The 26,713-nt window shown below is 35.9% G+C and overlaps 3 protein-coding genes across 7 annotated transcripts in view; 1 reads left to right on the top strand and 2 right to left on the bottom strand.

The window, feature by feature from the left end:
- The window catches only part of LOC125801145 (zinc finger protein 850-like), a 503,810-nt gene that overhangs the window by 20,587 nt on the left and 456,510 nt on the right, over nt 1-26,713 (bottom strand). The window lies entirely within an intron of this gene.
- Nucleotides 1-26,713, bottom strand: part of LOC125801143 (zinc finger protein 420-like) — a 151,807-nt gene that overhangs the window by 6,585 nt on the left and 118,509 nt on the right. The gene's annotated exons all lie outside the window — the stretch shown is intronic.
- LOC125801104 (NLR family CARD domain-containing protein 3-like) overlaps nt 8,651-26,713 on the top strand; it is a 41,328-nt gene continuing 23,265 nt past the window's right edge. For 2 of the 5 annotated variants that reach the window (XM_049477107.1, XM_049477103.1), the window contains exons 1-6: nt 8,651-8,762; nt 11,438-11,557; nt 21,773-21,869; nt 22,873-22,992; nt 23,127-23,240; nt 26,242-26,290. In XM_049477107.1, the coding sequence (XP_049333064.1) occupies nt 21,820-21,869; nt 22,873-22,992; nt 23,127-23,240; nt 26,242-26,290 (333 nt within the window). In that variant the 5' untranslated portion in view covers nt 8,651-8,762; nt 11,438-11,557; nt 21,773-21,819. Of the gene's footprint in view, nt 8,763-11,437; nt 11,558-20,766; nt 20,993-21,028; nt 21,421-21,772; nt 21,870-22,872; nt 22,993-23,126; nt 23,241-26,241; nt 26,291-26,713 lie in introns of those variants that run through there. The other 3 variants (XM_049477106.1, XM_049477104.1, XM_049477105.1) reach the window with 3 other exon arrangements.

The raw sequence follows: 26,713 nt of genomic DNA, 5'->3' as shown, positions 1-26,713 counted from the left end.
TAATATTTATGCATTTTTAAGCATTTCTTGTCAGTTGACTTATTGTGGCTTGACTAGCTGAAGGTATTGTGTATATAAACTATCTGTGTATATAAACTATCGCACTGTATTTCGGAATGTTGGGGGAGATCGGAGGTGGGCTATTCAACAAAAGTTTATACTCGTTATTGGCTACAAATCAAGTCCATGTATATAACTTCTCCCCTAAACTGAAAAGGAGAAAACAGGGGATGGAAAAACAAACAGATTATGGGTCAGATTAGAACTGGATTTGTATGTGAAAAGACATTTTTAAGGCCTTATGCCTCTGTAAAGGCTGGACTGTCAATAGAACAAATAACGCCTCCCTCATAGGAAATGTTTACGATGAGTGGAAGGTGCTTAATTAGCTGATCAGTACATTGTGTGGAACGATGAGCTCCTCCATATCTTCTGTCAAAAGGAGAGTGGTGTTGCTTCCCACAGAGACTCCAACCACCGCAATCCCACTTCTGTTTTTTTCTCTGGTTTCTGCAAGTAAAAATATTTTTTCCAGTTTTCACCATTAGACAGTTGAATACCGAAAAATTACAGTATTTCTCATTTGTCAATATTTCCTGGGACAGCACGGAAGAAATGACACTTTAATGTAATCTAAAGTAATCAGTGTACATCTTGTATAACAATGTGAGTTTGCTTTGCCCTTGAAAGAACTCAACACACAACCATAACAACATTAACACCACCTCCTTTAAACAGCTGCAGTAATAATTTACCTCACAATATTCAGATGTGTAATTTCTGTAAGCTGCAAGAGGGCAAGTTCTGCCAGCGCTGCCTCTCTCCACAGCGCCACCTCGTGGTGCTTTCCCTCTTCTTCTAAGATCAGTTCACCAACAGGAACAGGCCCATCTCTAGTGGCTTGCATCCGGGTTGAAATTAGCTATGAAAAACATAGTGTTAAATAATGCTGTGAAAATACACTATAACCATACGGGGGACTAATTTTGTGGTACCACTTTAAAATAAGACTACCTTTATAAAGGGTTTATAAATGGTTCACAATTAGTTTATTAATGGTTACTAATTAGGATGTAAATGTCTTAAAAATCATTAATAGTCAGTTATAACACATACATAGAAAGGGCAACAATGACCTGTTATGAAATAATGAACCCACAGCCATCTATATTGTTGCCCTTTCTATATATGTGTTATAACTGATTATTAATGATTTTAAAGCATTTACAACCTAATTAGTAAGCATTAATAAACTAATTGTAAACCATGTATAAACCCTTTATAAAGTCTTATTTTAATGTGGTACCAATTTTGTTTTGTGGAAGAATGTATTTAATTTACCCTTAACCATTTTATACACAGTCAAGTCAGAATATTATGACCAGCTCCATACACCATACACCTATGACCATACACTCACTGAGCATCTTTTTAGCTCCGCTGATCATAAAGGACACTCTGTATTCCTGTATCTGTTTCTCTGTGTACGTTATTATTAAGTTTGCTTGGAAAAGTCAACTTACTGTTCTTCGTAATCTTCTTATTATTATTATCTTATTCTGCGCTCAAAATTTAATCACTATCTCCTCCTACAGCTTGTGACGTAGAAATACTAAATTTAGCAGTATCGTAGGACCTATACCCGATTAGGTTGCTTGTGCTTTTTAAGCGATATATCGTACGTTTTTCGTAAAAACTTCGTAAACGTGCACTTTTTTTCCCCATAGGAAATGAATAGGGGACAACTTTGAACATCCACATAGGTCACAATTTTTGAGATATGAAGACAAAAATCGGACGTTCTTTACGGAAATTTCGACGATTTGACGTTTTCGTACAATTGTCGTACGAAGTTTCCCCATAGGAATGAATGGGGGGCCTTTCTCTCCCCTGCTCTTCCAGTACTGTGTGTGTTTGGAGGAGCTGCTGTATGGAGCAGATACTGATCAAAAGTTTTCCACCTGGAAAACATTAGCAACTGCATGGCAACCACTTTAGAAATGATAGCAACTGCCTAGCAATCAAATAGCAACAGTTTAGCAACCACCTGAAAAACGTTAGCAACTGCCTAGCAACCACTGAGCAATCATATGGAGTTTGTTAGCAACTGCCTAGCAACCATGTGGAATATGTTAGCAACTGCCTAGCAACCACAATAGAAATGATAGCAACTGCCTATCAACCGATAGCAACAGCTTAGCAACCACCTGGAAAACGTTAGCAACTACCAAGCAACCACTTAGCAACCACTTTAGAAATGATAGCAACCGCCTAGCAACCAGTTAGTAATCAAAAGTTTTTAGATTTCAGCATTTAATCAAAAGTTTTTAGATTTCAGCATTTAACCAAAAGTTTTTGGATTTAAGCATTTAACCAAATATTTTTGGATTTAAGCATTTAACCAAAGGTTTTTAGATTTTAGCATTTCATCTAAAGTTTTAGCATTTAACCAAACATTTTTAGATTTAAGTGTTAAAATCCTCCACATGTGTCTAGGAAGAAAAATATGGAGAACATAACACATGGCTATCCTAAGTCAAAGAGCCAGCAGAGTTTAAGTAAGAAAGAGGAGAACAGGCAGTAAATAGCAGTACAAAAATCTGATTTAATTTTAGCTTCCCACCACTCATTTGCACATACAACAAACCATGGCAGTATTTACATTATTTACATATGCTGTATAAAACAACAAAGAAAGTACCACTCTGGGAAATGTAAACTATGGACGGTGCTAAAGAAAAGAACACAACAAAACATAACCATATTAAACTACCTAAAGCCAAATTAAGTACAAAAAGAATATAAAGAAAAGATACTCCCTAACTAATAACCTAAATACAAGGGGTACCTCTTACCTAGGGAACGATACAAACAACTCCTACATGATGTAAAAATGTACAGGTGCACCTATTTTACCTGTTAGCATACCCAAGGTGGTACAGCCAAACCAGTGAGTTGTCTTTTAGCCAAAAAGAGGGATTAAGTTAACCACATCAGAGAAGTAATACAATAAAATTAGGCTACAAGAGCGCATTGGCCTTAAAGCATACCCCATGGTTCTCTCTCTCTGTCGGCCATCTTGGTTCAGGTCCTTTTGTAGTCTCCACCCACAGCTCTCTCCCATGGCTCACCTAAGAGAGAGAGAGCGAGAGATAGAGAGAGAGAGAGATACTGCACGTAAGCATTTACCCAAAAGTTTTTGAATTTTACCATTTAACCAAAAGTTTTTGGACTACTTCTCAGCCAAAGTATTTGTATTCCACAATTTAGCCAAGGTTTTGGGCTTTAGAATTCAACCAAATTTGCTCCATTGCTTCATCAGTAAAAAATATTTTAATTCCAATTTAGTCAAATAAACATTTTTACTGATTATAATTTTGCATAAAGGGGATTGGAAAAAGAACAGATAAAGGTAATATATAAGATGTAAACAATATAGGTAAGATTGTGACATCAAGACTTACATATTCTTATGTATTCTTAAGTATTATAAAAATGAAATAGAAATTATGAATTTCAATAAAGCGCCACCTACTGTACCCACCCAGAGAGCATAGACAACTGTACTTTTAAAGACTGTGCATAGTATTTTGATTGTCAGTTGCAGCCATAATTATTCTGATCAGCTCAGATATTTTGTTTTGATGCAGGAATACGAAGCCTTTTTTGTGTTGCTGCTCTCAGTTCTCTGTGTAGCCATGTGTTGGGGTTGTTGCTTTGTCTTGAGCCACATAGGTTAGGAGATGATAAGGAGATTCTGAGACTTCTGGTGGACTTTGGTAGTTCACTGGTGCTTGGCAGGGTTCTCCGTGCAGCCCCTCGACTGTCCATTGTGGCTGTTGGGGTGTTGTTGTCCCTCAAACAGAAGTACAGACAAAAAATGGTTCATTTGTGATTAAAAGTAATTCCATAAATGTTGTTCTAAGACACTATAGGGTGGGCTTTAATTCATATTAGCCCCCCCCCCCCCCCCCATATCAAACCCACTCCAACGCCCTTGATAGCAACAACCGCGACGTCCACCACTTGCCAGCCCTCTGCCTGGGAAACCAGGAGTTTGGTGATACATTTCACTCGGATGGGAGACTCCTTTTTGTAGGGCGTCGTCGGCCGTGAAAACATTCGGTGTAAAGAAAAGAGCACAAACATACAAAATAACATGTTTATACTGTTTAATTCATTATGTTTCACTTAATTTATTGTATTACCCATGATTTAACGGTTCATATTCTAATATTTTATTAAACTATATATTATTAAACTGTTTTTGGACTAAGTGGGGCTATTTTGCTGTTATTGTTCTGTTGTGTAACGCTTAGCACTGATTAAATATTACATAATAAAAAATAATATGAAAATAATTAAAATAGATATTTTTTACTTAGCAGCACTTGTGTCCCCATTTTAAAGTGTCTGGGTGGAAACAACACCACGCATCTCTACCAAGCAATTAAAAAAGATATATTTTTATCTATTTTCATATTATTTAAATAGTACCAAGCGTTACATATACAGAACAATAACAGCACAATAGCCCCACAAAACCCAAAACAGTTTAATATTATGGTTTATTCTCCCAACCAATCAACAAATAAAATATTTGCATATGAACAGTTGAATCATGGGTAATACAATAAATTAGGTGAAACATAACAAATATTTTATATTTAGTCCATTGTGCTCTTTTGTTTGCAGAGAATGTTTTCACAGTCGACGACTCTCTACTAAAAGGAGTCTCCCATCCGGGTGAAATGCATCACCAAACTCCTGGTGCCCCGGGCAGAGGACCAACAGTTGGTGGACGGTGCGTTTTTTGGGATGTCAATCAGACACATTCCTAAGTGATTACTTATTGGATAGAAAATGCTGTGTGGTAATCTGAAATTCTGTGCTGAGTATTTGTTTATAAACAGTCTGACACTCTTCTGAGGTAGAAATCAGACAAAGAATAAATCTGCTCTGGGAAGTCATTGATTCTGACCCACCTGAAGATGAAGGCAGGGGAGAAAAAATAAAAAAATGCCCGCACCGACCGCGCCGTCTGCGTCCTTAATAAAAACTTTTAAGAACCAGGGAATGGCGAATAGTTTTATACAGTGCATGTGATAATGTGGTTTACAAATCAGACATTAAAAATAATGAACGTCTAGCATAAACTATTATTTATATCGTCTCATTGCTGTGTGCATCTGTAACAAAACATTTATAGGAACTATTAAAATAAAGAAATAGATTTGTGAGCCTGTACATACATAAGTGTAAATCATCCAATACAGTGTTGGACGAAGTTTATATCACACTATCGTTTGTTTTGTTACAAACAGTATAAAAGCTACTGCCTGTGGCTAAATGGTGGAATGCCAATACTTTTGTCTGATTGAGCTGTGTTCTAAAACTTTTGGTTAAATGCTAATATCCAAATACCATTGAATAAATGGTGGTGCAGCACAGATATGCCTCTTTATGGTTTAGTATAGCTTCAGCCCAGCAGTGTAAACAAAGCAGAAACTGTTATGATCATAAACCACAAGCACATGTCTTTCTGAAAAATGCCAATTATAAAAAAATACTTTCATAGGGTTTAAAAGGGCTGATAAAAACCTTTAGAAAAACACTGCAAAACACCACAAAACCAGCAGAAAAATATAAAAACCATAGAATATTTGTTTTAGCAGGAAAGGATAGTAAGCTTAATTGAATGTGTTTAAATTCAAAAGAGAGGTATAAAAACAATTAAACACATTTTATTTTGAATTAGTTTAAACACAACACACACAATCAAAAATCAAAAGCACAAACACATACAACCTCACCCCCCCAAAAAACCCTACCAGAACATGCTAAGAAATATTACAATCTGAACACAAAAACTTGTCAAATTACCACATTATGGTTCATTAAAAAGTGGGCTTTCAATGTTTAAAATCACCTCCCCTTCCCTCACAACAGTTACTTTTAACGGCAGAGCTGCCACAATTCTGTCAACGTCACCACTCCACACAGTGGCGGGAACGCTGAACTCCTCCATGGTGTCACTGAGGAGAACAGTCTCATCGCCTTTTGTGGAGATTCCCACGATCTCCATCTCCACTGTGATCTTCAGTGACTCTGGTTCCTGTAACACAGAACATGGTGATAGGAGTAAGTTTTAACAGTCTACATTCTTTTCTGGTACAACAGCACAACAATAAAGTGTTAAACTACGGCACTGTAGTTATTAGTAGTGATGGGTCAGACTCTTAGCCGGCTCTTTGAAATAAACGACATGCGCTGACTTCAGAGAGTGAGCCAAATTATATATATATAAATATAAACGTATAAATTAAAGTTTTACGATGATACATATAAACCAAAGTAGAAGACAGCATAAAAATATACATTAAGGAAGAAAACTAATGATAGAAATAGTGAAATACTAACAAGAGGCAACAGTGAAAGCTCCTCATAAACTCTTACAGTTTTTAGGCATTTCTTATTATTAGCAATCCCTAAAGGTTTTCAAAAGTAGAATAAAGTCCAGTAAGAAGATATCAAATCAAGTATTTACAATGATGACCGGACTCAGCCCAGTGTCTTTTTGAACGTAGGACCAGGTCTGGGCCTTATTCGGTTTCTGACTGTGCTGGAAGCTATTGCTCCGTTCTTTGGAGAAGAGCCGCGGATTTAATCCAGCAGATTTACGCCAGCAGTTTCAGGTCAGTGGCATTCTGCTCATTCGTTGATACTTGCTTTTGTTTTCTTAGCGATTGTTATACTGGAGAAAAAGTTAAACAGCACAAATATGTTCTCTATACAAAACCTAGAATGTATTTTGTTTAATTACTGTAGAATGTTTATCTTCTTAATGATCTGAATTTAAATAAGCTCAGTTTATTGCAGACCAGGCTCAAAAATTGAGCTCAATCAGTTATTAATTTAATCCCTGAAAATGTTTTATTTCCAAGGATTACTGAACATGTTTATCTCTGTAAAACCCTGGAGGAGTTCTTTCAATCTATTAGTGTTCCAACACTACAAAGCTGTACAGCTCAGTACATCACAGTCAAATTAGCTCAATTAGGCCAAAGGGTCTGAAACTGAGCTTAATCAGTCATTATGTTCATCCCTGACAAAGCTTTTATTTCCAATCATAACTACAGTTGTAATGCCTGAGTTGTGTTCCTAATAATACATAAAACTCAATTAAATTTCACATAGTTACGATGGTATAAGAAAGGCTGGGCACCCCTGATATTTTTTAAGATTTTACTTTATAAATGATTGGTTGTATAGACAAGTTTCAGTTAAATACATTATATTCATATATGTTCTTGGCCTATAGAAGTAGTGACATAATAAATATTCAGTGTCTGTAAATGTATAGCTAAATAAATAAGAAGTAAGTACAGCTGAGATAGCTTTAGGAATTTTGTTAATGAGCTTTTGGGGAGAAAGTCAGGTTTGATGGGGAGAGTGAAGGAAATGCACCATGTTCTGTGTACAGTTTACAATGTGAGCTGTTCCACCAAACAGACACTAGAGTGTAGTATGGGAGCATCAGGATCCAGTGTTGCAGCTCCTTCCCAGTGTGAAGCCCCGCCCTTCAACCTGAACTAAAGTGTAGTCCCTGCATGGAGCACCCTCTACTGCTCTGACAGGGTATTTACTTTTAGCATTTTTCATGACTTTATACAATTATCACTTTACAGGCCAAAGTTATATAATACTATATACCTATGTGTTTTTAATTTGTTTTCCTAAGTGCAATGCTTTAGAAAATGCATTTTTAATGTATTTTATTTAAATTTTACTTTTAGTTTGAATACTGTAGTGAATAATAGTTTAGATACAATAATTTCAGTGTGTGGTGTCTAATACATGTTGTCCAAAGTAAATCCAGTATGAGAGGTGCCACTTTTTATGGGTAAAAGATGTTTTTCTTTAGTCCCGACATCTTTATTTTTGTCAGTGGTGTGCAGTGAGGCCCTTCTAACCCTTCAGGGGTGACAATAGGTGCATGTAAATTATTACATAATATTTAATAAGCATATATTTTATAAATTAACTAAAATAAAAAGCAACTAAGTTAAACTGACAGTGTCTGACAGGGGTTCTAACCAATCAAAGCTTTTCAAAATGGCTTCTGCCCCCCTGTGTCTGCGTGGCCCTTCTGCTGGTTTTGAGAAGGGTGTAGTAATGAGTCTGTTACATATATATATATATATATATATATATATATACATATATATATATATATATAAAAATATAAAATGTCTAACATTTTAATATTATTCCTTTGTGTGAAACCAAAGAAATTATTATGTTGTATTTTTGTATGTTTAATTATTGTATTTAAGTATAAAGAAAGTTACTTTAGATACCAGTTTTTGTGAAACTAGGAATGTTGCATATGAAATGTTATTTATATTTATTACATTGTTACTTTGTGATGCAAATCATTATTATGTTACACATTTTCAGGATGTTTTTGGAACATTGTATGTGAAAAGTTATAGTTTATCTTTTCAGGAATACTTTAAAAATATTGCTGAATAATAATACAGATTTTTTCTTATAACTGCCCACTAGATGGAGACTCTGCTGTGTTGTTTTGTGTTTATATGAAGACACACCTGAAAACATTCTAAAATCTGACTAAACGATCTAAAAACCAGTCTAACCAGTTAATGTGATACACACCTCAGAAATACCTTCAGTTTATGAAGAGACGCTGCGTTACGACACAGACGACTGATTTTACTGCAGAATCCAGAAATATAAAGGTATGATTAATATTTTTGATTAACTTTAAATGATCTCATTCTTATAAAAATATGTTTCTTCTCACACAGTGAGTTTGATCCTGCAGTCTTGTTGAAGTTTGTAGGTTGAATTTTACTATGTTGTAAAAGAATCCCTGTGTGAAACAATAATGCCTCTGTTTTGGAGGAAGCTGATGTTTAGCTTTTTATTAGACAGATTTTTATTAATCTCATTATTTCCATTAAACCTTAAAATAAGGAAGTGATTTGTGGGTTTAGGTGGAAATGCTTTATTGTTTCTTTGTTTGGTTGAAACAGTTCAGTGTCTGAAATTTAAATAGTCAAATACAGTCATGGCTAAAAGTGTTGGCACCCCTGAAAGGATTTCTTTTGAGAGTATTATAAATAGACACACACAAAAAAAAAAAACAGAAAAAAACACCATGTAAAATATATATAACATTTCAAACAAAATTCCAAAATCAGACCAAACTAAATTATTGGCACCCTCAAAATAATATTTGGTTGCACACCGTTTGAAAAAAAAAAAACACTGAAATCAGTTGTTTCCTGTAACAACCATCAACAACCTTCTTCCACCTCTCAGCTGGAACTCTGGACTCTTCTTCTGTAATCTGCTCCAGATCTCTCGTATCTGAAGGGTTTCTTCTCCCAACAGCAGTTTTAAGATCAGGTTTAAGATCTCTTCACCGGAGTTCAGTATGATTTGGGGCTGGAAACTTCAGAACTCTCCAGCTCTTTGTTTTGATCCGTCTCTGGGTGCTTTTTGAAGTATTTTTGGGGTCATTGTCCCCTGTTTTCTGGGGGTTTATATGATATGTGGATTATGGCTGTAGTTCAGTGGAGTCTTTAGTGATTGATCTCAGAAAACTGGAATGCAGCTCAATGCTAGTGATTAGCCGGATCAGCAGTGAAGGTTGGAGGGGGGAAGCTGTTTTCAGAGCTGAGTTAGCGGCTGATGCTTGATAAAAGATGGACGGCACTGTGCTGGTTAGATTATTATATTTTATATATTTATATATATGAATATTATTATTAGGTTTTGGGGTTTGATATGTGTAATGTATGGGGGATTTTAGGTTTACCTGAGGCTGAATAGTGTAATAAGGTCTCTGGGTGTAAGATGGATCATAAAGTGGGGAAGATCTGAAAATTGGGTGCAACACAAACAATGTATTTACACAACATGGAAAGTCAAACTAAAAAATCTTAAAAAATGAAAAGAAAAGAATGGTGTAGGTTATTTGCATGCACACTCTTTACACACCGAACTCAGACTCACTTTGGAGAAAATGTAAAAACTGTAAACCCGGATAAGTTGATTGAACTTCAAGAGTTTGAGGCAAGTGATTGCCTACATTTTTTAAGTAATGCATACTACAGAAAATCTATTCATTTAGGTAAGTTCAATGTAAATGCCTGTAAGAAACCTTTTGAGTTTAATTAAATAAAATCTAAAATAGTTATACTTAAAATATGGTGTAGTGTAAACTGTTCTACCCGGTTATTTAAACTCAACTTTTTAAGTGTTATTTTTTACTTACATTTGTTGTGAAAGCTTAAAAAAACATATCATGATCAATAAAGAAAATGTATATTTATTTTTCCTCCTTTTCATTTAAAATATTTAAATTTAGAAACAAGACAGTACTTTTAAGGAACCTAAAACCTAGTCTTAAATCTGGCCAATTAAAAAAAAGTAAGTAAGTAAGAAATGTTGTTCAGAAAATGGAAAAATTACCAAAATTATTTTTTTCAACTTAATACATTCTCAACATGTTCTGTGGTAGCAATTATTGAATTAAACAAATAAAAAATAACATGAATCTAGGTATTTTGCAAAATACAATATGTGTAATTTTTGGTAAAAACACACATTTAAAATTACAAACCACAAAGTGAAACAGCAGAACATTAACACTGTTAGCTAGTTAGTCTAGTTTGGATACTATCATGCTCAGAGTTATTCTCAAAAGCTGTTTACACAATAATATAACACAAAAATCTACAAAAATACATTGCATTTTGTAACTTAAGATAAGCCTCAACTGCAAAAAAGAAAAACGTCTCTTGAACATGGAAATCTTCTTACAAATTCCTAAATGTAAAAAGAGCTGAAGGCAGAAAATGGTGTCTTGGTTAATGGAGTCAACTGTAGGATGTCTGTAGATCTTCTCAGAAGAACAGAAAATAATAAAATAATAAAAATAAAATACAGAAAAAAACAAATCATGTTGTTTGAAAGTAAAAGATTTTCTAGCACCTTCCACAGAACAAGCCCAATGAGAATCTGCTGGGGCGTGGTCTGAACTAAAAAGCAATAAAAAGTTTCTTCAACTTAAAAATACTAATGTTCTCAGTGATTCTCTCAAAATAGGAGACCAAACTAAAAGTGTTTAAGTTATGCAAAAAAAATGTTTTTTAAAGTAATTTTTATTCAAAATTTTCACACAGAAATAAATGATGGGTTATCAGGGTAAGAACAGCCACATATAAAGCTGAAGCCCCGCCCCCAAAGACTCCATTCTTTCTGGCAGGGTAAATTATAACAACAAACCCACAGTTCTGTATTACTGTTTAAACTAGGTTACTTCAAACAGCCGTTACCCATAAGTATTATTATATTACTGATCATGTTCTATAATTTATACATGTCCATTTTTTCTGTTCTTCAGGTTCCCCTGAGAAAAGTGAGCCCCTTTCCCTCCCAATCGGTGGAACCTCCCGGTGGGTTAAAACAACCCCTGAACTGGAGCGATTTGGGTCCCCAGCTTTATTAAAGACAGAAACAGGAGGTCTGTACACACACTCACCCTCACACTCACAACTACACTCACAACTACACTCACACTCACAACTACATCACACTCACAACTACACTCACACTCACAACTACACTCACACTCACAACTGTACTCACAACTATATTCACAACTATACTCACAACTACACTCACAACTACACTCACAACTATACTCACAACTACACTCACAACTACACTCACACTCACAACTACACTCACACTCACAACTGTACTCACAACTGTACTCACAACTGTACTCACAACTATACTCACAACTACACTCACAACTATACTCACAACTACACTCACACTCACAACTACACTCACACTCACAACTACTCACACTCACAACTGTACTCACAACTACACTCACACAACTATACTCACAACTATACTCACAACTACACTCACACTCACAACTACACTCACACTCACACATCTACACTCACACTCACAACTACACTCACACTCACAACTACACTTACACTCACACCACTACACTCACACTCACAACTGTACTCACAACTGTACTCACAACTATACTCACAACTACACTCACAACTATACTCACAACTACACTCACACTCACAACTACACTCACACTCACAACTACACTCACACTCACAACTGTACTCACAACTATACTCACAACTATACTCACAACTACACTCACAACTACACTCACACTCACAACTATACTCACAACTACACTCACACTCAGTGTTGGGAAGTAACGGATTACATGTAACGGCGTTACGTAATCAGATTACAATTTATGAGTAACTGTAATCCGTTACAGTTACTGCTTCAGTAAATGGTAATCAGATTACAGTTACTCTGCTAAAATAAATGGATTACATTGCGGTACTTTCCTATTTTTGGTCTTCCAATCCAACACTGACAAAACGCAATCACTCCTCCCTATTTGTGTGTGCAGCGGTGTCTGTGTGCGTGCAGGCAGCGAGACGGGAGGAGGGGCAGACAGCGGCTCCGCACACACAACGAGACGAAATTAACTGACATTTTCGTAGACGAATAAAAACGAGACGAAAATGTTTGTAGGGACCAGTTAGGAAGAGATCCAATCACTGCTACTTTAGCGAAGGTGGAGTGCCGCGCGCTCAGTTACAAACCCGGGAATTAACCTGTCGTTACGGAGCTCGACTGGAAGTTAACTTGACAGTGTTCAGCAGGGAGAGAGAGAGCGACTCCATCTCCGGTAAAAACACCACTAATCTTTCAGCTTCTGCAGAGCAGAGTCCCACAGATCTCCATGCAGAGATCAGCGTTTTAATACTGATGTTATTTCATGAGCTGATGTGTTTAACTCGGCAGTGCACTAAAACACAGAACTGATACAGAACTCACTCATTAAGATCAGATCATCTGTTTAGTCTCACAGTGGGAAAGATATAGCTAGTGTTAAATCAGGAACAGGTCAGAAAGGAAGTCAATAATATATCCAAAATAAAACAATAAAATAAGTGAATCTATGAACCTAAAAGTCTGTGTAAAGTTCCTTACAGCACTTTCTCATAAGTTTCTCACTTTAACTCATGAAGTCTCTCAGTACATCCTGAGAGCATCTCTACAGGACAGTGTGTGAATGTGAGTTTCTGATCTCATTTATAGACTGTAGCTCCAGTAGGTGTGCTGGGTTAGTGCTGGAGATAAAACTAGATCCTTTAAAAGCTGTTTTTGCATCTACAGCTCTGTTTAAACGATAATTTAACTATTCAGATGTTTTATGACCTGATTTCTAAAACAAATTTTTAAATGTAAAATATGTATAGTCACACACCTACAATAATAATAATAATAATAATAATAATAATAATAATAATAATAATATACATTAAATCATATATAAATATATTTCACATTAAACATTAACAATATTACTCAAGTGGTTATTAAACGTTTCATTTCGTATAAGTGTGTAGTTAATAATTCAAGGGAACTGATGAAAAAGCATTTACATTTACACCCTTTACATTTTAGTCGACTAAATTTACTAATTTTAGTTGACTATATTCTTATGACATTAAGTCGACTAAAACTAAAAACATTTCAGATGACTAAATTGTGACTAAAACTAAATGCTATTTTCATCACAAAACTATGACTAAGACTAAATGAAAATTTGTTGTCAAAATTAACACTGGTGGCAAACCTGCAAGTAGATAGCTTACAGTTGTTGTTACATGTTTGGTTTTTAATGGTTTTATCATCAATTTATAGAAGTATTTTATAAAATTGTTTGATGAAATGGTTTCATAAGTATTTTTATAGAGTGATTGAAAAGGCTGTTTTATTTGTTTATCTATTTGTTAACTGGAAAGAAAAATAAAATAATAATATGCAATATGTGGTTGCTACATTCATTCAGGCTTAAAAAAACGAAAAAGTAATCCAAAGTAATCAGATTACGTTACTCACTTGAAGTAATGTAACTGATTACGTTACAAATTACATTTTGAGTGATGTAATCAGTAATCTGTAAGGGATTACATTTTAAAAGTAACCTTCCCAACACTGCTCACACTCACAACTACACTCACACATCTACACTCACACTCACAACTACACTCACACTCACAACTACACTCACACTCACAACTACACTCACACTCACACAACTACACTCACAACTACACTCACACTCACAACTACACTTACACTCACACTCACACCACTACACTCACACTCACAAATACTGATTTGCTGCCCCCTCTAGTGCAGCGCCCCTATGCATCGCATAGGCTGCATACACCCTTTTTGCGCCACTGACACTCAAACAACTACACTCACAACTAAACTCCCACAACTACACTCACACTCACACCACTACACTTATGCTCACATAACTACACTTATACTCACACAACTACACTTATACTCACATAACTACACTCACACTCACTAATGACCTCAGCTTTATTAAAGACAGAAACATGAGTTCAGTACACACACTCACACTCACACAAGTACATTCACACTTGACTTTGTTCTGATGTGAGTAAAATGTGCTTCAACAGGTTTTTTCTTTCTGAAGAAAAGAAAAGTACAGAAAGTTCCTCATTCTCAGCCCTGCTGACAGATTTAAAAAAAAGGACAGAAGAAAAAGAAAGTAAAATCCAGCTGGTAGGTGTAATAGAAAGGGGAATTCACACCCATAAAAGAAGTGATTTCACTTTATTAAAAGCCGTGTGCTGTATCTCTTCACAGTTCTGGTTTTAGCTTCATGTATCTGAGCAGTAGATAGATCCGTGGACGTGAGGGCCAGTAGAGTTAGGATCCAAGCTCTTCTGTGCAGTGTACAGGTGATCCATCCATTATCCAGTAAGAGTTCTGCAGCTGTAAAAGCAGACAGTAGTAGATTCCACTTCTATGATGATAAATGGAAGTTTGAAATGTTGTTTACAGATATGGATCTGGAAATAGTCGTAGCCTTTTCTCTCTCAGTGTTGATATATCAGAAGTAAGCATAATTAATGCAGAAATATCCCCAATTCTCCTAGAAACTTAAATCACAGAGGGGAGAGCTCGTCAAGTGCATATAGAGTTAAATTAATCTCCATACATCTCCAATGAACCATCTCCCTGCTATCCCTTATACTTAATTTATTCTGTATTACTGCACTACCTCATATCCACGGCTGCTTACTTTTACACTTTTGTATAGTTTATGTATTTAGATATTCATGTATACATTCTTCTTTCAGCATTTTTTTATTTTATTTATATCTAATAAGGTATTGTTAATATTTCAAATCTTAGTTTAGTATCTCTATAGTCATATATTTTTTTACTCTGCTTTCTTACTGTACCTCCCCTATTATTGCTGTTTGTTTCTACTGTGTTGTGTAACTGCTACCGGCTGCTAAATTCCCCTCGGGATCAATAAAAGTATCCATCCATCAGTTCAGAATTTGAGAAGATATAAAAGAGTGCAGAAATGATGAGAGGGAAGATTCTGTAAATCAGAGTCTGTATATTTTATCAGGAGTCAGGAATCTGGATGTTCAGAGTTGACTTGAGTTTATTTACACAGAAATGTCTAAGAACAGCTGAGTAGATGAGAACCAGTCTGTCAGGTTCAGGAGGCTTGAAGTTTAGAATGAGACTGTTCCTGTTCCTTCTCTCAGTCTGATTTACTGTAGTATTTAGGTTGTGTTGAAGTACTCGAGTCCGGTCTCGAGACCAAAAACGGGCGGTCTCTCTCTCGTCTCGGACTCGACCTTGTTTGGAATCTTGTCTCGGTCTCGGGGTGAGGTGGACTCGGAGACTGTGGATGAGACCGGCCGAGTGCGAGTCCTCTGTATGAGGTGCAGCTCTGATAGGACAGAGAACACTCAGATATATATATGTGTGTGTGTGTGTGTGTGTGTGTGTGAAGTTAAGTATGTCTGAGGGGGAGGGGTGACACCCTCAGATCAGACAGCAGTCAGGAGCTAAACATCAAAATCTTCATAAAAAACAACTAACTTAACTTTTATCATCTTAAACAAATAATACACACCTGCAACAATAACAAAATACAGTTTAAACCCCATTTAAAAAACGTCTTATACATATTAACTAGCTTACTCACCCAAGATGAAGAAAAGCTATTTTTCACTGAAGTATTTAAATCCTGAACTTCCCCATCGAAATTTAATCCATCAGGGTTAAGAAATAAAAATAATATACAGCTTTCCATTTAGCCATAGATGTTCTCTTTAAAATCCATTTTTAATCAGCATGCTTTGTTTTTCAGGGATTAGTCACAGAGCGTGAAAACTTTTATGCTAAAAAGTGCTCAGAAATGTATGCATCATCAAAGAAACTGCGTGTGAAATCTAAACAGGCCCTCCACTTTGATTGACATCCATATCGTCCAGTTATATAATTACACACACACACACACACACAAAATAGGCGCTTGCAAAAACTTCTCTCTCGACTGTTGGCAGTAAAATGACGCCATATTCACTGTGTTTCGAAAGCATGGCGCTGCGCACGGTGCGTTCACTAGGAACTGCAGCTGCTGCTGTAAACAAACTTTTACACTTATCAGAAGATTAGCAGGAGCTGCTTGAGTGATTCTGTTTAGGAATTGTACATTAACTCTTCAGTGGAACATGCTCTTTTTTCACTGGCTCACTGGAGTTATACTCTTGTGAATCAAGAAGAAACATTCCTGACCTTAGCGACAAGCTAGCTACAAAACTAATGTTACCGGTTAGAGTACTAAAGCTAGTGACGAGCTAGCTTACCTTAGCAATGAGCTAGCTAACCCTAGTGATGAGCTAGCTAACCTTACCGATGAGCTAGCTAAAATACTAGTGTTACCAGGAAGAGTACTAAAGCTAGTGACAAGCTGGCTTACCTTAATGATGAGCTAGCTAAAATACTAATGTTACTGGGGAGAGAACTAAAGTTAGTGATAAACTATCTAACCTTAGTGATGAGCTAGCTAATCTTAGTGAGGAGCTAGCTAACCTTAGTGAGGAGCTAGATAAAATACTAATGTTACTGGGGAGATAACTAAAGTTAGTGATAAGCTATCTAACCTTAGTGATGAGCTAGCTAACCTTAATGATGAGCTAGCTAAAATACTAGTGTTACCAGGGAGAGAACTAAAGCATGAGCTAGCTAACCTTAGGAATGAGCTGTTTGATGGCAAATTGTGATTGTTTTATTTCACATTTTATGATAAAAATGAATAGAATTTGATTCAGCTGACTTCGTGTGGTGATTTCTGATTATGTTTTAGAAGAGACCAGTGTTGGGAGTAACGGCGTTAAAACTAACGGCGTTACTAACGCCGTTACTTTTTTTCAGTAACGAGTAATCTAACTAATTACTCTGACTGTAACTATAACGCCGTTACCATTTCCGACACCCCCTGTTACTGCACGTTACTTTAGCCGCACTTTTTTTTACTTCGCTTTGCCCTGGTTAACCCCTCCTCTGTCCGGTGAACTTGAGCTTCTGGCCGCTGTGCCTGTGGTTTGGCGTGGTGAAGTGAGGCACAATTGTGACGATTTGCGTGCTCTAATCAATTCAGTGATTGCCGTGGACAGCCCAAGTTCCGAATTAAGGACGTTAAACTCGTTTTAGCTGCTCCGGTTTTTGTGGTGCTGCTGCTTTCTCTTTTAGAGAAAGCTCCTATTAGCTCATATTTTTTATTTTATATAAAGCTCTGATGTGATAATCACAATGTTGCTAAGTAACCAATTATTATTGTTCACTACAGCGAACGAAATAGCGAAAACTGAAATTGAAAAAAACATTTGTGTTAACTGAATCTAATAAAAAAGGTAATTAAAAGGAAAAAACATAACTATCTCGAACTGTATTTTGTGTTTATAAAACTAACTAAAACGAACTGAAATTACTGATAGAATACCCTCATTTTCGTGTTTAATTTATTTATAAGCGCTGTTGTACAGTGGAGTTGTACAGCGGGCGGTGTTGTGCCGAGCGCGCGGCACCTCGTGGTCCTTTAGTTCTTGTGTAAAGCACTCGGGCTAGCAAGCCCACCCTAAAAACTTACTGAACAGAAAAAATAAAAACAAAATAAAATTAAACTATAATAAAAATGAAAAATGTAATCACGTAGCTCTGGGCGCACGTGAACGCCTCCGCGTTTGACTTTCAGCATTGTGTGTAGCTGTTCTTAAAAAACATTTAAATTAAATAATAGTTCTATGCTTTTATGTTACAGTGTTAATTAACATTATTCTGATTATATTTCGCTCATTCAATCAGCCCAAAAACAGACAGTTTATGGGGCGGATCGGGTCAGGCTCATAATGACAGTTCATGGTTCAGGCTTGGGCAGAACGTGCACGGGCTCCGGCTGGGTCGGGTCGGATTTTTTGCGCCCGATCTAAGCTCTATTCCCTTTTGGTAAAGCTGTTATATTAATACCATTTTAATGGGCATTAAATTGTTGTTTTTGTCCATTATTTTGTTTTATATATACATATTTCCTTTGAGTGTGGCTTGGTTTGTTTAATTTCATCCCCAGACGCGTTTTTCATTTTTTTCCGTTTTTTCAGTATTACAAGTTTTAGTCATTTTCTTTGGTTCTGTGGAGAATTTCGTTTTGTTTTTTTGAAATTCGTTAGATTATATTTTTGTCAACATTTTGGGTTTATTTTCGTTTGTTATTTTTCTAATAATAATAGTAAATGCATAGTTGATTTCCTTTTTTTGACGGGCGAATAATAAAAAGTAACGCAATAGTTACTTTTACTGGTAACTAATTACTTTTATAGTGGAGTAACTCCGTTAGTAACTCAGTTACTTTTTTGGAAAAGTAACGAGTAACTATAACTAATTACTTTTTCAAAGTAACGTGCCCAACACTGGAAGAGACACAGACTAGTGTAATTTTGATGAACAGAGAAGATATTTTAATGTTTTTATTTTTATCTTAATCTGGTCTCAGTCTTGACTCAAACTCAAAAATCTTAATCTTGACTCGGACTCAGCTCTAGCGGTCTTGACCAGAGGATCAAGTACTTTATTTGAGCCGATTGATAATATTCTTTAAAATCTGGGAGTGCTAATCCTCCTTTGTCCTTACTTCGTTGCAGTGTTGTAGATCAGACTCTAGGTTTCTTTCCATTTCAAACAAATCAGGATATTTGTCTGTCCCACTCCCTCCACTGACTCACAGGGATTTCTACTTGTGTATCTTAGAAAAGATATAACAGCCTGGGTAAAATATTCATTTTACGGCTTTCAATGTGAGAGCTTGACAAGTATTTTTTTTCCTTTTTAACCTCCTCAACACCCTGTCTCTTTTTATAGGGCTAATAAACCCATTTACATTAAAAGCCACTGCTTTTACACCGTAAAGCATAAATTACACATGACATTTTGTAAAGTCAATGTGAATTTGTGGATAATGACTTAATTTAAATTGTATTATATGTGTACACAACTTTCTTAATGTTTGAACAATTACAAGAGATACTTTTATTGTTTTTATATTTATTTAAAATTGTCCTGTTAAAAAATATTTATCATTGGTTCAAATACTATATCTATCAGAAGCAGATATATCTGCCCAAAATCATTTATTTTACTCCAATATTCAATACACAGAGTGCATTATTAATATAATGGCATGTTGAATCAGATTTTTCACAGTAATATATGTTTACAGAAATAGAGGGTCAGGTGGACGGGTGCTTGTGTTACAGAGTGAACAGGGTGGATTTAACACAAAACTGCTTCACAAGACTCAGTGCTAGATAGTGTAAATGAAGCATCAGGCTGGAGCATTAACACAACAGTTCAGATATAATAAAGAAGACATTGTATAGCTGTTTAATGCGTCTGAAATTATATTTAAGTGCTAAATTAAATGATTTAGTGGCTACGGGGTTTGAACAGAACAGAAGTTTTGTGAATAAATAAATAAGGATCATTATTCTGAATACGGTTCATACAGGTCCTCAGATACACACTGATATTCCAATAAATGTGATTTTATTATTCTTTTCTGATCGAATAGTGAAAGTGTTAGCTAAAATAACTGCATTTATAATTATAATAATTATAACAAAACAATGATACATAAATGAGATGTATTTATATGTAAATGAGAGCTGTTCACTGAGACTGTGTAATGAACAGTAAATGATGATGAGCCTCCATAAATACAGTAAGTAAAATTTTTTAAACCTGTTCAGATCAGCTTAGAGGAGATCAGTTATACTGCTCTTCTTCTTCTTCTTCTTCTGTTGAATCAGTGAATTTATGCTGCAGTGATTTTACAGAGCAGCAGGTGTTGTGAGGAATTGTGCTACCTTGCTGAACTGTGCTTCCTTAGTGTACATTTAAAGATAATAATATAAAAAGCAGCATATTAGAGCATTCTCCTGGCAGGAGTGTAGGTAGCATAACTGAATAGCCTAAATCACTGTATTGTTGTAAAGTTAAGATAAAAGAGGTGATTAGGACCCGTTTTTATTTAGTTTGTTTTTAAATTATTTTTATTATTTGTTTAATTGAGATTTACTTTCATGTGACCCTTAAATAAATAAGGACAGTGAGCTCAGGCTGTTTAATGCAGTCATGGAAAACAGAATCATCATGAAAACATTATAAAATATGGGTCAGAGCATGCGCAGTGCGGGGAGGAGCGCTTTTGGAGGGGTAGCAGAACTCGGCAGAACACCGGTCTGAAAACTGGGGGGGAGAAACTTCAGACTCATGAATATTCAAACAATCCATTCAGCTCTGTGATATGATTGGCTTACAATAGCCAAAAACGAACAATAACTCCGCCCACCCAGCGTCTATTCGCTGTGAGAGAGCAAGGGGGCGGGGCTTACAGGAAGACAGGTGAGACTCAGGTAAAGGAGAGAGTGAAAGTAAGTTCAGTCTCCGCCATTAGAAGAGGACAGAAGTCCGGATTCACTCGGTAAGTTCAGAACTGAAGAGAATGTAGAACAGAACGTGTAGCTTAAAGTCAGAACCGGTTCTAAAGGTTCCTCAGATCCAGAACCGGTTCTTTAAGCTCAGCTCAGTGTCCGATTCCACTGGAAGAACCAGGATCAGCATGGAGATCTGAACCGGGCCTGGATCAGACCTGGACCTGATCTAGATCAGACCGGCTGGAGAACAATCAGCTGTAACAGATCAATAATGCTGTAAACTGAAGAGAAATGCGCAGATATAGATTGATATTTATTGATCACAGTGTAGTTTATGCTGTTTAAAGCGCATTACTGCTTAATGTGGACTTTGATCTGTTGGGGAGATAAAAAACCGGAACTGCTATAAAGGCGTGTTTATATGCAGTAGCGCTGTTCAACCAGCAGGGGGAGCAACGGAGCTCAAGATCACGTGGTGTGTTAGTGTTTTTAATCCTGCTGTTTTATATTATACTTAAATAATCTCTCTATTCTGATTCAGTAACATAATAATAAAAATATTAATAATAATAGAACAGTGTGTATATTTATAATGTTGTGTAATGCAGTAATATTACTAATAATAATTAAATTATAATCATTATAATAACAGTAAATGTTTCTGTAATCTGTAGAATAATGTGTAATGAGGGTAAATCACACTGTTATGTATCGTTCTCTGTTTGTTTTGTTTTGTTAGTTTATCAGGTTTTGTTTAATGCAGTTCTGATGATAATGTCATTATTGTAAGAATAAAGGTTTTATTGTAACGGCTGATCTGTTCTCAGGGGTCGGTGTCGGCAGTGTTCAGCTGTGTGTGAATGAAGAAGAGTAAATGATGGATCTTCAGAACTCCAGCAGTGGAGGAGGACCTCCTGTCCTAAAGTGAGTAAATTAAGTGATGGGTTTAATATGTAAAGTAGTTTTGTATTGTAATGGTTTCAGCTCTAATCCTGGAGCTGTGATCTGCATATTTTACAGTTTTAAAATATTGAGAACAGAGTTTCTCCTGGACCAGAGTCAGAACCCTGTGCTGTATTTAAACACAGAGAAACGCTTAACAAACCAGCCAGTTATTCTTATAGTAGAATGTGTTTCTAATCTGTATTTAAAGTACATATCTGCCTTTAATATCTAATTGTTAATATTAATAATATGTTTCCTTCTGGCACAGGAAGAGTATTAGTCGGTATGCTGTTGCTTGGTGGTTGCTATGATATGGGGTGGTTGCACATTTATGTTAAAAAATATGGTCCATATATTTTAACATAAATGTGACGATTTGCTCAAAATCTGGATCGTATTATTTTGTAGTGAAGGTGAACTCTGGACCAGATCCATTGTGAGGATCCGTCTCGGATTTTACCACACGCTGTCTGGGTTTACATTAGCATTCGAAATGAGGAAATCCTGATGTGCTGCATTTATATAGATCAGATGGAAGTGATTGGGTTTGATATTAAAGCTGTGGAATGAAGCTTCTCACAGAAAGACTTGTTCTATTCTGTTCTGATCTGTATCTCTGTTAGAGTTCAGTATAAAATATACCTTTTAGTTTATTATACAGTATAATTGTGTAATTGTGTAGCTCTTACCAATACATGTTATTAACTAGACACAGATCTATAAAATACATATAGTAAATATGATCTAATCAGGTGATGACATTGTGACATCATAACAAACACAAATATATTTAACAGTATTGTTAAAGAAATGAAAATATGTATATTTATTAGACAAGCATTTTTCAGTTTGGGGCAGCTGACAGAAAGCTTCGGGACGCTTCTGGGACGGTTATGAAGAAGTTAGTCTGGAACCTGTGAATAAGTTTTAGTAAAGGAACACATTACTCCACACTTTACTCTCATCATGGATCATCATGAAGATCTGTTTACAGGGAGAAGAGAGCAGCATCTCCAGCCCCCAGTGGAGTGTCTATGAAGAGTGACGGGTCCATGAGGAATCCTCCAGCGTTCAGCAGTGGAGGAGGAAGCTCTGGGTCTCGGTACATCACTGCACTAAACTACTGTTCTGTTCTGAGAGTGAAGCTCTTCAGTTCCTGATCTTTATTAAAGATGTGCTGTGTGTTGGAGTTTCACTGTGTAAATGCTGGAGTTTCACTGTGTTTAATGTTAACAGAACTGAAACCCAGAGATTAGCTTCTCCAGAACCCAGCTGTGTGTCTATGAAGAGTGACACGTCCATCGATCTTCCTCCTCTTTTCAGCAGTGAAGATATGACCTCTGACCCACAGTGAGTGAAACATCACTTACATCATTTACTGATTTTTACTATAATTTACATTTTTAAAGCATAACACACTCACACACACACACAGTTTTTCTGTATGTAATGATTGTTGTACACAGCTGGGTGTGATGGGGAGGTGGGGTTTAGATTAGACTGACTGACCTGAACAATGAGAGTAAATTACAATATCAGAGAATTGTTATAGGTTGGAGAATTACACATATATCTGTATTAGGGGTGTGTGATACTGATAGAATCATTATCTAAATGATATTTGTAATTTTGTCAGATAAAAAAAAACAGTATTTTGCATTATTCAAAAACATGTTTAGAAAAGTATTATATTGTAATAAACTGCACTTCTTAAATGATCGTAAGATTTTCTTATTAAATGTTTTAATGAAAACAATATATTTAATATTTAAACATTAAACTCGTTCAAATATTGAACAGTGCACCATGTGACCTACCAGATATTCTTGAATAAAAGCATCAGTGTTAGATTGGCAAAACTAAAATATATTTATATATTTATAAGTTATATCAATCAAATTAAAACATTAATTGTATTAATCACAACAATATTCTGTGAAGGGGAACAACAATCATTGTGCAGTGTCTTGTGTCTGGCAGACTAGATTATTTTTTGTTTTATTGCTAATGTCAGTATAAATGAGAATATTTTAATGTGCTGAGTAACTGATTTTAACTGAGAGCTTTAATGGAGGAAATAAACACTAGAGTAGCTCCATATTCCACCTTTAACAGAATGGAAAGAGAAAACATGCCTTCAGCTGTGTGTGTGTGTCTGTATGTGTGTCTGTATGTGTGTCTGTATGTGTGTCTGTATGTGTGTCTGTATGTGTGTGTGTATGTGTGTGTGTATGTGTGTGTGTGTGTGTGCACGCTCTGATAGTTTCCAGGAAAATAAAGCGCGAATGAAAAACCCACAATGGTCACAGAAAGAATGTGACAAAAGTAATACTAAATAAAAATTCTATGAAAATAAATAAATGAAAATCTCACATTGATTTTAAACTGTGCTTCAACACAATTGTTTTAAAAAGTAAACTCATTAAATAGGCCTGGACAAAAATGATGGTACCTCTGAAAATAATGTGAGTAAAGGCACATATTAAATCAAGGTGTGTCCACTAATTAGCATCACAGGCTAAATAAAACGCTACAGGTAGGCACTGTGCTGTTTGGTGAGGTGGTGTGTACCACACTCAACATGGACCAGAGGAAGTGAAGGAAAGAGTCGTCTCGGGAGTTTAGAAAGAAAATTATAGACAATGTAAAGGTTAAATGTAAACGTTAAAAGATCATCTCTAAGCAGCTTGATGTTTTCTTTAATAGCATTGAATAAAACTTAATCATCTGTTGTGCATATATTTGTCATCTCAGTTGCTGGGGTGAGTACATGCATCCAGGATTGGGAGAATGTGTTCTAGTACAGTACATAGAACAGTAATGTGTTCATAAATGAATACACTTTAGAACATATTTTGTTTAGTAATTCTGGAGAACATTTTAGCTGTTTTCTTTCTAATTACATTCACATTGTTGCTGATTGGCACTGTTCATTATTTATTTATATTTAAATACTGTGTTAATTGTAGAACAAAGTAAGCATTGACACAGTGGTTAAAAGTATTACATTACATTACATTACTTTTGGCAGACTCTTTTGTCCAAAGCGACTTACAATAGTGAAGTACAAAAGTAATAGAAGTTGATACTAAAACATATTTAGATAGGGGGAAATAATAGGATAGAGGAGTAAAGGAGGGGAAGAAGGAAATGGGGTTAGAGGTAGTTAGTTAGTTAGAGGTGTTAGGAGAGTAAGTGCTCTTTGAAGAGCTCTGTCTTCAGGAGTTTATTAAAGATAGTGAGAGATTCTCCTGATCTGGTAGTAGAAGGTAGTTAGTTAGAGGTGTTAGGAGAGTAAGAGCTCTTTGAAGAGCTCTGTCTTCAGGAGTTTATTAAAGATAGTGAGAGATTCTCCTGATCTGGTAGTAGAAGGTAGTTAGTTAGAGGTGTTAGGAGAGTAAGAGCTCTTTGAAGAGCTCTGTCTTCAGGAGTTTATTAAAGATAGTGAGAGATTCTCCTGATCTGGTAGTAGAAGGTAGTTAGTTAGAGGTGTTAGGAGAGTAAGTGCTCTTGGAAGAGCTCTGTCTTCAGGAGTTTATTAAAGATAGAAAGAGATTCTCCTCATCTGGTAGTAGAAGGTAGTTAGTTAGAGGTGTTACGAGAGTAAGTGCTCTTTGAAGAGCTCTGTCTTCAGGAGTTTATTAAAGATAGTGAGAGATTCTCCTGATCTGGTAGTAGAAGGTAGTTTGTTCCACCATTGGGGAACTCTGTATGAGAACAGTCTGGATTGCTTTGTGTGAATGTTTGTTTGGTAAAGTGAGGCGACGTTCATTGGAGGAGCGCAGCGGGCGGGAGGTAGCGTAAGGCTTCAGGAGTGAGTGCAGGTAGGAAGGATGCTGTTCTCTCATCACCTTGTAGGCGATTGTAAGGGTTTTGAATTGGATGCGAGTAGCAACTGGTAGCCAATGGAGCTCAATGAGCAGTGGAGTGACGTGCCCGTTTTGGCTGGTTTTAATCTTTAAGAATAATGTTGTCAGTCTGCTCTGGACTGACGAACCCAGAAACTCCATTTCCCAGCATTTTCGCTTTCAGGACTACAATGACTCATCAGAACATGTAAAGCTACAGCGTTCCAGTTCACCCAGCTATTGATTGCTCACCTGAACTTTTGAGTATAAATACCCCTCAGTTTCAGCTATTAGTTGCTGAGAATTGAATTTAGGTTCCCTAGCTCTTCTACGACAGTATTCCTGATGCATTATAAAATTATTGATTTAATTACAGATCAGTCTTTTATTTGTATCTGTTATTTGCTTATATTCTTTTTTTTAAGTAATAATCTCACCGTATTTTATTAGATCAGCTGATTTATTCATGTGGATTACAGTGTGGATTTTCTGTTCATCCACAGTAAGAAGAAAAACAACTATTCCAGAGAAAAACTGGACCACATATTCAAGGTTAGTCCTGAACCATATATATGATGGGAATCTCTCTTTTACATATAAATTTAATTTCACTTTGAAGTTTTGATTCTAATAATACAGTTGCAAGAAAAAGTATGTGAATCCTTTGGGATTACTTGGATTTATGCATAAATTGGTCATGAAATCACAACAAAAGACAAACATAGTCTTCTTAAACTAATACCACACAATAAATTATATGTTTGCATGGTTTTATTGAACACAACATGTTAATATTCACAGTACAGGGTGGAACAAGTATGTGCATTTTTGCATTTAATAACTGGTTGATCCTCCTTTGGCAGCAAAAAAACTCAACCAAATGTTTCCTGTAGCTGCAGATCAGACCTGCAGAACGATCGGGAGGAATTTTGGATCATAACTCTTCACTAAACTGTTTCAGTTCAGCAATAATCT

The sequence above is a fragment of the Astyanax mexicanus genome, chromosome 4, assembly GCF_023375975.1.
Source record: "Astyanax mexicanus isolate ESR-SI-001 chromosome 4, AstMex3_surface, whole genome shotgun sequence".
NCBI lineage: Eukaryota > Metazoa > Chordata > Actinopteri > Characiformes > Acestrorhamphidae > Astyanax > Astyanax mexicanus.
The sequence above is the reverse complement of the archived record's forward strand: the minus strand, read 5'-3'. Positions and strand labels throughout refer to the sequence as shown.